We start from the raw sequence: 11415 nt of genomic DNA, 5'->3' as shown, positions 1-11415 counted from the left end.
ATTTGGGGGAGGTGCAGCATATGCTTCCATCGATAAATATTCCCTTCTTTTGGGGTTGGGACTAGGAGTGTGGGATATGCTAGCCACGACTTCCTTCTTCTTGTGCACGAACCCGGTTGAACTTGAACTAGCGGATTTTCTAGTCATGTTTATGATTAGCTAGTCTTGAGACCATCTTCTATGGCCTTGCCTATTTTGACCAATTCAGAGAAAGGTCTTTCTGCCATTGAAAGCATTCTATCATAGAAATCTGTCTCTTGTAAACGGATGAAAACCGACACCAGTTCTTTTTCACCCATAGGAGGTTGTACTCGGGTGGCCTCTGTTCTCCACCTGCTTGCATATTCGTGGAAGTTCTCGGCGGACTTCTGTTTCACTTTCTCCAAATAGTATCTATCTGGTACCGTCTCCATATTAAAGCGAAATCTTTCCATGAAATCCCCATCCATGTCTTCCCATGTGATCCAACGACGTATATCTTGTGTCGTGAACCATTCTGAGGCCTCTCCATTCAAACTTCTGCTGAACAACCTCATGATGAGTGCTTGGTTGTCTCAGACACCAACCAATTGGTCACAGTAGGGCCGCAGGTGCGCTTTAGGATTGTACGTCCCATTGAATAACTCAAAACGGGGTACTTTGAAGCCCTCGGGTAAATCCAAGTTGGGATGCATACACGAATAGTTATAGCTCAGACCTGTGCTAGTGAGGGTAGTCCTCATGGATTGTTCCAACATTGTGTTCATCTTCCGCTTAAGCCTTTCCATCTCCTCATAATGGTCAATTTCTTGATCGGGTGAGAAGGTGCCAAGTGTGTGGAAAGAAACAGTTGGGCGAGTTCGGGCAATAGGGGTGCTTTTGTCGGTTGGTAGTGGGATGATGCTTAGTTGTATAGTGATTCCAGGATGGGCCTTTTGTGGTGTAGGGTATGAGGGGATAGAGTGATCGGTCCTGGGAATTTGGTTGGTGTTAAGTGGTGGTAGGGTGTGGTTCGAGGCACCAATGTGTCCATCGATTAGGGTGAATGGCATGGTGGTCATAGCAGACCTAGTGGGGAAGTGATCAGGTAATGGCGAATTCAGAGATGGAAAAAATAGCGGAGGCCTTCTTTCTTAAGCGGAGGCCTCTCGGGCAGCATTAGCAACTTTATTTCGCGCCACTTCCTCTTGAAGATGGGCGATTTTTTCAAACATCATTTTCATGACGTCTTCAGTAGGTGACGACTCAGGCAGTTCGCGCAGAGACAATTCTCTGAGAGCAATGTCAGTAGGGGTAGTTTCATTCTCTGAAGTACTAGTTATCTTTTCTTTGCCCCTATCTTGTAGGGATAACTCTGCTATTGCAGCTTTGGACCTTGTGAAGTATGCCAGTGTGAACACGAATCCACTTCTCTTTCTATAAGAAAAGAATAATTCAAAACCAAACAGAGTCAGTTTGTCAGATAATGGAAAGAAAACCAAGATATCACACATAGATGGCAGTTTAAAACACTTAGCACACAAATAATCATATGTTTGATTTAAATGCTTAGTTGATCTCTTGTACCGGGTTTTGGGTACTCGGGTTTTCATTTGAGTGAGGAGGAATATAATCTTTAATATATATAGGGACCGAGTCTTACGTAGACTGCTTACGTATCCCTCCGCGGGAAGTCAGGCCCTTCCGTAGTTCGATTTACATAAGATAAAATTTAAAATCTACCCGTGACCAGGCCTGATAGATATCACAGTGGCGCAATTCCATTTACACAAAATAGGAAGGGACAAATCTGTATTAAGTACAACAAATGGGATCCCCTAAAACTACCCAAAAAGCGACCTTTCTTTTGAGGTCGATATAGGTTGTTTGTCCATTCAACCTTTTCTGGCCCTAAAGGCACCAAATCCTAATACTGAGAAGAGAGCACCATCCAAATGGCGCCCTTATGGACCAAATTCTCCAATTTAAACTTGAATGCGTCGCACTCCTCTATGTCATGCCCTAAAGCTCCAGAATGGTACAGGCACATTTTGCGGTAGCCCACTCCTTCAGTTTGAGCCCTTCTAGTTCTGATGGGGCTAATCTTCCCAATGCTGACCAATTTCTGGAAGACGCTGGCATAAGATTCTCTGAATACTGTGAAGTCATAACGCCAAATACGAGTGTTTAGAGTAATCCCTTCAGTTGGGATAATGTTGTCGTAGACCAAAATAGAATACGACCCCCACATCTTGGTGATGCTTTTCTCATCTGTCAACTTGATGAGTCTCTTTTTGAAGGCAAAACATTCGTTGATGGTGTGCCCCATCGGATCCTGGTGATAAGGGCATCTCTTATATGCGAAGACCGGAGGACAGGGTGGCAACCTGTCGAAGCAAACACTGATTAGTCCTTAGCTTCAAAACTTGATCATCATTTCCTTGCTGGTAACATGCTTAGGCGAGACTCGGTAAGGACAATCCAATGCCTTGATCGCAATAGCCTACCATTCGGGCGAAGCTGGTCGGGCATACTCTATTCTCTCCACGAGCTCCTCCCTAGGGCTTGATAGTGGAGTAGAGGCTTCTTCCCCTTTTGGGCTTGAAGGTGCGGCGGAGGTTTCTTCCTTTTATAGGCTTGATGGCGTAGCGGAGGCAGCCTCCTTTGATGGCCATATGGGCTCCTGCGGGTCCGACTCCATTTCTTCTTCCTTGGACTCCTCCACTATTGGGATGTACTCGGGAAGAAGAATTCCTTTTCCCCTTGAGCTTCGATAGGTTTCTCGAGCAAACTCTCCGCCGAGTCCATTAACTCATCCGCGTCCTTAATCTTGGTCTTGACTGCTCGGATCTGCTTTTTGAGATCTTGAATCTTTCGGCACAGCGAAACCTCATTCCTTCTCATGACCTCGAGCTCAGGTGCAGTCATGTTGTTCATCTTCAGATTCTGAGAAAGTCGTTAGACTTAGTACGGGTAGTTTTGTTCATTGTTTTTCTTTGGGTGAGTGGACGGTATTAGAGATCAATTAAGCATTTAAACGAAACATATGAAAGCAAATAAAGTCACACAAAGCAGTTTATAAGATTATACTATACATGCTCCTAAATATACTTAATCGTTTGAAACATAAATGTGACATTTGAATCAAAGCATTGCCCCATAATCATTAATAATAATATTCTTCCCCGAAGGGGTACAAAATATGAAGTAAAGACAGTGCATAAGATAAATCAGCAAAAGTCTCCTCCAGTGGTGGATGATGAAGCCCGGTCCCTATCAGTCTTGGCTTTCTTCGCTTTCCGGAAGGTAGTCTGGATATGAAGATGGGCCGATGTCAAAGTTGCCTCCATCAAAAACCCTTTATGTGTGATGGTTAGTGGAGTGACATCATCTAAAGTTTTCTTCATTCGGTCATCTAACTCAACCAAACAATCATTAGTAAGCTCCAACTCGTGTCTCAGACTTTCTATGAAGGCTTTGTCATGCTCAATTTTCTCCAAATACTTAGCATCTCTATCGTCAGCTCTCCTTTGAATCAAGCGGTCTCGAATCTCGGCCTGCGAATCCTTGTCTTGGACACAGCTATAGAGAATAAGTCTAGGAGGAAGCGTGCCTTGCAAGTCGGCACTTAACCAATCCTTATACTTCACAACACAACCCGGACGAAACCTATCTTCGTCTAAGGTATCGGGACCCTAAATCATACAACCCTTTCATTCTCGTACACAATCCAAAGCTGTCTGTGGTCTATCAATGTCGTAGTCAATGATGAAATCTCACATGCCTCTAATCTGGGGTATGACTTGGATTTTCCCAAATTGTCTCAAGACCTTGGCAGGGGCGAAAGGGCGAATCTCTCGTATTCCCATAAGTGGCAAGAATGGACACTTTCTTTTTTTAACCACAACCTCAGTGGACATGAAGTCATGGAACATCCATTGAATGTTTTTCTCTTTCAGTCTCGAGAAAGTGAATGTCCAACTTTGTCTGTTCTATTCTCCGAAGTTCGGGCGGAAATCCCGAAGACTGTCCTTTTCAGCCAGCTTACTTAAGTGTTGTTCACCCCTAACCTTGACCATATGCTTGAGGATCCACCATTGTAGGACTAAATTACAGCCTTGGATGTATTTTTAGTAATTCCGGCAAAGACTTAGGGCTCGGTACAAATCGACTAGTATGATTAGGGTTATGTCAAAGTATTTGGTTTCTTCTTTTTGGGTTATGCCGTAAAAGATGGCATGGGTGACTGAAATGACTCTGATATCTATGGCTAAGGACCAATCCTTAGGAACGACTATGGTTCCCAGGAAACAAATGGTGAAAGCCAAAGGTTTGGTGGCCGTCCATTCGGCATAAGTCTTGAATTCCCCGGGATACTCCACAAATCCATCTGGGCTTCCAAACCTTCTGTACAACTCTCTAAAGGGTATGGTGGGGCCATAGGCCCAATTGGCATAGTTTAAAGAAAACATCCTACAAATTTGGGAGTAGGTGAGTTTTTCGGGGATCAAAGCATTTTGGTCGGGTTTCTTTTTCTTTTCAGCCCCGAGCCTCTGCTAGTTAATTCATCCCTAAACTCCTCCAGAGTTGGTGTGATTTCGATGTCATCCCCAAATCTGAAAACCATCCTATATCTATCCCAGAATCCGGTAATTACTTCTATCAGTTCCTTGAAACCCGTCATAGTCATGATGGATGTCAAATTCCCTAAATGACATGAAATTCCTCTCTTCTCTTTCAGGGACATTTGTCCCCACCAAATTCGTAGCAACTCGGGTGAAGTCAAGACCATATCGAAACTCAAATTGATCGACATCTACAAGATAGAAACCAAAGATAATCCCCCCCCCCCCCCCACTAGGCAATGGTTTCATTCCTAGGCACATTTAAATGTTTCCATATACCAAATAATATGATATGCAGTGTTTTTTGGATCATAGACCGTACTTGACATGGGGTAGTCTCCTTATCGGGTTTGGATACGTCTAAAATATCAAAACCACCCAATCTACTTCTCATTTGGATTAGGCTTAGCTCTAAGGCTTATGCAAGAATGAGTTTTTTCTAATTGACCTTGGACCCAAGTGGACTACTCGGGGTGAACCGTTGTCCGCCGTTGGGTGATCGCACACCAACTTAACGTTCAATGTGTTCCAAAGAAGGGGTGTTTTGGGTTTTTTAGTGAAGGCTAGACCGCTATCCCGCGTGTCCCCTTTGAAACCATGCTTTTTGCCAGGAGTGGCGGAGTTTATGATATCAAATGAATGACAGTTTATAATTGCGGAATTTAAACACATAAGAAAATAACTACAGATAAAATCACATTATATTGAAACCCTTATGGTTAGAACCTAAGAAATCCCCAGCACAGTCGCCATCTGTTATGGTTCGCTTTTACACATGTTAAGGCATAAAAGTTACTACGAGGTTGTTGGTGCCCTAAATGGATTTTAGTGTTTTTAGAGTCGCCACCTAATATATTAAAGGAAAACTAGGAAAATCGGGTAAAAGATTTTTCAAGCAAGAGAAAAATCTTTTGGTACCAAAGTTAGAGGTAAGGGTTCTGGTGATCCCTAGGGATGATTTTACGCACCCAAGTATTAAAGATCCGTAGAATACGGTTGACCTACGAGCTTCAATGTGTGATTAATGTACTTATTTCTTTAAAAGTATTTTGTTTTTCTGCAAAAAATGTCAGTCATATCCATATCATAATTTCAAGAAAAAATTTGGCAAAAATTCCCCTTGGAAAAAGGGATTTTTGGATTTTGAAAATTCACGCAAGTGTTCAACTCACTTTATTGCCGAACTAGGACACACTCTGGATTTCTCCCGAGTAGAGTCGCTACTATTCTAGTCCTAATAAGATGAGTTTAGTTCTTACGGATTTTTATTGTTTTAAAGAAAATATGGAGTATTCTTCTATATTTATATATCTATATATATATATATATATATATAGGTATATGTAAAAGAAAGACTTTTTTAGGTCCAACTTTATCTTTTTGAAGCCCATAAAGTCTAGCCATTTCCAAAGTCCAAAATTCCATCATACCTCAATTTGGTCCAAGTGTATTTCCCTTTGTTTTTAATCCATTTGGTTTTGGGCTTCCAGGCCCAAATCAATCTTTATTTCTTCATCAGATTTAAACTTGCGGCCCATTTCAGTTTCAAATGTGCAAAAAAAATTTATCCTTCAAGACATCTAAAAAAAAAACAGTTCCTTGAGTTTGCAAAAGAATTCAACATAACACGGTTTTAGTTCCAGAAAATGTCACACAACTTCCTTTTTAGAATCACAAAGGATGTACCGATGCCATACAAATGTACACAACTCCAAGCCAATATACCATGGGTATACACACCCATGAAGATACTAAAATAGCCCAAAAAGGAAAGCTTTCACCCTCTTGTTCCTGATGACGCACAAGATCCAAGGGGTTTCTAGGAACCCCAAGCATGGCAGACACCAGGGAAGGCTTAAGCTTAATCCTTGAGTGCTACTAAGCATCTCCATTTATGTGTTAAGCTTATGGCATATAAGGGAGGAAGTATCAATATTTGTATGCAAAGATTACAATAAAAACTAGCTATACCACACATATAATAAACAACCAGTCGAATGTATGACAAAGTTTAATAGTGTAACACCTTCAAGACACAGTCAGGCCCAAATTAAATAATAGTGAGAAAGAACCTTAAGCCCAAGTAGTATAACTTATCAGAAATACACAAACTAGGCTAACCATGAATTACAGTTAGTTATAAGAGAAGGCCTAACCATTAATATGAAAGAAACTGGCCCCAAACTCTCCCTCAAACTAGTACAATATTAATAAATGACAACAAGTTTGTAGTAGTGCTATACATCATGTATACTGGATATACTAACCTCTATACACTTGTGAGGTGGATAGAGTTTGAGTATACCTTGAATATCCAGGTATATCCTCCATTCACTTGAGAAAAACAAAAAATCATATATAGAATATGGTAAAAAATATGATAGACATTCAAATATAGAGGTTTCAACCAAGCAAAGTCCAACAGAATCAAGGAGGGGAGGGATATGCAAAGCAAATGTCCAGAAAATATATGATTATAACATTCCTACTCTCTTTTTATTCCAAGGATGCCATGGGATGTAAGTTCATATGGGGGAACCCCAGTAGTCTTAGAACAAGGAGATTAGGCTGAATTTTGACTAGAAAATTCAAAGCTTCATCACTCTTATTCCTTACTCTAAGTAAGTCACACCCATAATTACTCAACATTAAGTGATGGCCTTTTGCCAACTTAGTCTTTCAAGTCCATGATCATACACTCACTATACACTAACCTTAAATCTACTTTTGCAAACAGTTCTTTTAATCATACACAGACATAGGGAAACAAGTGTATAGAATTGCAAGACAAGAGCAGAGACAAGCAGGACAACAAGTTTTAAAGTCATTTTAAAACCAAGTAACCATGATAATGCTATAGCTATTGCAAGTTAAGACATGCCCTACACAAGACTGTTTCATAAGAAAACTTGTAAACAGGTTCAAAAAGGATCAACATATCATCCTTTCTTCACATCTTACCAAACACAGAACTCTTAACAAATAAGCTTCACAGATTATGAAAGTAGGTCTTAAAAAGACCCCCTAATTTGCATTATAATACTTGAAACACATTCTGGGCTTTTTAAATGTGAAACCAATTAATCAACCTCGCAGCTTAGGCCTCATAGCATACACACAATTACCCAATGGAAGAAAAAGACCTTATTCACCTTTAGGCAGGTCATTTTAGTTCTTAAAGGTGCAGTCTCAGTCTTAACAAAATCCCAAAGAGACTCATGTACCATTTTAACTTTAAAGTTCATTAGGAATGATGTGCAGGCAATTTAGATCAAGCAAAAGCAATAGACAAACACCATTCTTAACTAAACAAAAGACTCCCAATTTTAGACAAAGTGCAAAGATTAATCAAATGGTTCTTTTCAGTGATCCAGTCTTACACAAACCAAGCATGCTATTTCAAGGTACCAGATCCCATAGAAGTTACCATAAGGTAGAAGTAATAGCTTGGAACATAGTTTAACTAACCACATGATTTAAAAAAAAAAAAAGTTCCCCATACTTAGCATTACTACAATATTACCCATCAAACATGAGATATTAGGCCAAACAAAACCAAGCTTACTTAGGCCAGTTATAGCAAAACAGTCAAGCCAATAGTTAATCTGACTAACATATTCAAGCCAACAATATCTAACAATCATCTAACCAACTCCCAATAAGGTAACACTACACACATTGTTCAAGCAATAGAGTGCATGTTGGACATGAATAAATTTAGACATGAAATAAATAGAAGAAGGGTATATTTGAACACACAGGTCAGACTTAAAGATTCTATGCCTAACTAAGTCATGACAAGCAACTCATGATATGGCTAATTTGATTTAAACAACACATAAGCACCATTTCTTTGCTATATTAGGACTTAACTATAGAATCCTGCTTTCATTATAAACAAGTTAGATCAGGCTAACAAATGAAGCATGTTTGATTAGAATTAATCATGTTATTAAATCCAAAATCAATATGTGGCACATTTTGACTAAACCAGATTATCTAAATATATTAAGTAGACTTAGTTATTACAGGTAGAGCTAATGTTTACATGATCAACACACTTAAACCTAACTCACATAAGCCTATCTACTTCAACTAAAATCAAATTAAGTAGATATACAACCTCACAAACCTAATTAAACTGGGCTAATCCCACATAGATATATTAAGCTACATTACTTAAATAATAAAACACACAAACTCTACCAAAGACAATAGATAGACTAGCACAGAACAAATTAAAGAAACAGGAAATAGGAAAAAAATTAAAGGGAAATTACCTCCTTTGTGTGCAGCCTTTTGATCGAGATTCGAACTTGGAGACCTCAATTGTTCCCCCAAAATGCTCAGAATCACACAGAAATCACACAATCACAGAATCACACAAATAGATTTTAATTTTTTTTAAACTAGGTTGAAAATTAAAGGTCTCTAGCAAACAAGCTAGAAACCTTAGGTATTCAACCTTTATATATGCAAGTGAAAGCATTTCAAATGGCCAGTTTTTCTAAGTTTTTTTTTCTTCCCCCTTTCAACACAAAAATAAAGTGTCTTATATAGAAACCCAGATCTGAAAAAATCCCAATCTCACTCGATGTGGGACTTTGCAAACCTTTGAAAATCAGCCTTTGTCTCAACATCCCAAGGTCAAGATTCATTCTCAAAACACATCAAGGGTCGAGATGGACCTAAAATTTGGTCAATCTCTTTGGTCTCTTATGAACCAATCACATACAGCAGTTTCAAACAAATGCAAACAAAAACAATTAAAGTTTACAGAGTTTTGACCGTTTAAAATTCAGAAAAGCAAAAGACAAGAGAGAGAGGAAGAGAGTTATACCGCGTTTGGGGTTGGATTAGGTGAGAAATGGCGAAAACATTTAATGTTTTGTCTTTCTCGGCCTTACAAGGCCTGCACAAGGTTGTTACCTTCTGCGAAATTACCATTTCAAGCATGGATGACAAAGGGAGAGAAAGAGAGTCGCCTGGCGGCGCTAGGGTTTCTCAACAAAAGAGGGAAAAGGGGAAGGGGAGGGTTCGTTTGGTTGAAGATAAGAGAAAGGGGCCTTTGCCCCTCTTTAATTGGTCATTGGGTTGGGTCAAGCCCTTGTTGGGCTGGACTCGGCCAATTTAAAAAAAAAAAACGAAGGCCCACCGCTTTATATATATATATATATATATATATATATATTTGTGTATACACGCATATTGTACACATATTAGCGTATATATATATGCATATATAATAAATAAATAAATAAAAAGAAAAATGCAAATTAATGAGTATGCAAAATCAAAAGGGTTGATTACTAAAGCATTTTGATTAAAACTAAATAATTAATTAATTTAAAAACATGAATGATTTCATGAAATTGATTACTTCAAATATGACCTTTATTTGACTAATTAGTTAATTATTTCAATTGTAGCCTATAATTAACACATCATAAGCAATTTACAAATATAACCACAATTAATTATTTAAAAACATTACGATTAATTTTAAAAATTATCAATATGACTTGATTATGCAGAAATTGAAATTTGAGGGCAAAATATTATTTATTTTAATTAATCAATTTCCTTGAAAATAGAGTGAAATACTTAACAATTGACAATTTGACAATTTAAACTTAAGTAAATAATTGTTGTAAATTATTTTCTCTTGGTTAATTTAGCAACATATTGTAATTGTAAAATACCTAGATTAATTTTATAATATTATAGAAAATACTTTATCAAAAATTGGTAAAATATTGTCTAAATAGTTTTATAAAATTACTTTGATTTCTAAAAACACATATTTCACTCTATTTAATATTCAAGGGACTCTGGGTAATCAAAATAAGTTATCGGAGGTCAAAATTTAGGTGTCAACAACAAAGAAGGTGGAGTATGCGTAGTTGGTGAAGAGTAAGGATAAGGAGGAAACACGGACGAATAGGGAAAGGTATAAGATTGCGAGGAAAGAGGCTAAGTTAGGGTTGCGGTAGCAAAAACGGCTGCTTTTGAATGCTTGTATGTCGAATTAGAAGATAAAGGTGGGGATAAGAAGTTGTACAAGCTAGCCAAGGCGATAGAGAGGAGGGCCCGAGACCTAGACCAAGTGAAGTGCATTAAGGATGAGAATAACGAGGTATTGGTAGAGGAGGCACGCATTAGACGGAGATGGAACTCATACTTCCATAAACTCTTGAATGAAGAGGCGAATAGAGACATTGTGCTGGGGGGCCTGGAACTCTCAGAAAGGCATCGAGATTTTGGATATAGTTGGTGTATAAAGGTTGAGGAGGTTAAAGGTGTTATTCATAGGATGCGTAGGGGAAGATCGGCCGGACCAGCTGAGATTCCGATGAATTTTTGGAAGGGCGTGGGTGGAGCAGGTCTAGAGTTGCTGGTGAGGCTGTTTAATGTAATTTTTAAGACGGAAAGGCGTGTCTATTTCCGAGAACCAGTTCAGATTCATATCGGAACGCTCAACTACAGAAGCCATTCATCTTGTTAGGAGGCTGATGGAACAGTACAGGGAGTGGAAGAGGGACATTCACATGGTGTTCATCGACCTAGAAAAGACGTATGATAAAGTCCCGAGAGATGTTCTATGGAAATGCTTGGAGGCTAAAGGTATACCGGTGGCGTATATTAGGGAAATCAAGGACATGTACGATGAAGCTAAGACCCGATTAAAAATAGCAGGAGGAGACTCAGAGCACTTTCCAGTTGTGATGAGGTTGCACCAGGGATCAGCTCTTAGCCCGTTTTTATTTGTCTTGATGATGATGAACTTGTGCGAAAAATCCAAGGTGAAGTGTCATGGTGTATATTATTTGCA

General features: G+C 38.9%; 1 protein-coding gene across 1 annotated transcript; it reads left to right on the top strand.

Moving 5' to 3' along the window:
* The first annotated feature begins 4191 nt into the window (after positions 1-4191).
* On the top strand, positions 4192-11088 carry LOC132607687 (uncharacterized). The gene is made up of 2 exons (XM_060321772.1): positions 4192-4288; positions 10616-11088. Exons 1-2 carry the CDS (start codon positions 4192-4194, stop codon positions 11086-11088), a joined length of 570 nt encoding a protein of 189 aa, XP_060177755.1.
* The last annotated feature ends 327 nt before the right edge of the window (positions 11089-11415 follow it).

This window comes from Lycium barbarum, chromosome 8 (assembly GCF_019175385.1).
Source record: "Lycium barbarum isolate Lr01 chromosome 8, ASM1917538v2, whole genome shotgun sequence".
Taxonomy (NCBI): Eukaryota; Viridiplantae; Streptophyta; class Magnoliopsida; order Solanales; family Solanaceae; genus Lycium; species Lycium barbarum.
Note: the sequence above shows the minus strand (reverse complement) of the source record. Positions and strands in the feature narration are given on the sequence as shown.

What these genes read in the sequence shown, in the direction of transcription:
- LOC132607687 (XM_060321772.1), top strand. Translation starts at nt 4,192, where the DNA reads ATGGCATGGGTGACTGAAATGACTCTGATATCTATGGCTAAGGACCAA. An exon ending in ACAAATGGTGAAAGCCAAAG is followed by an intron (nt 4,289 to 10,615) that starts GTTTGGTGGCCG and finishes ATGTCGAATTAG; the next exon opens with AAGATAAAGGTGGGGATAAG.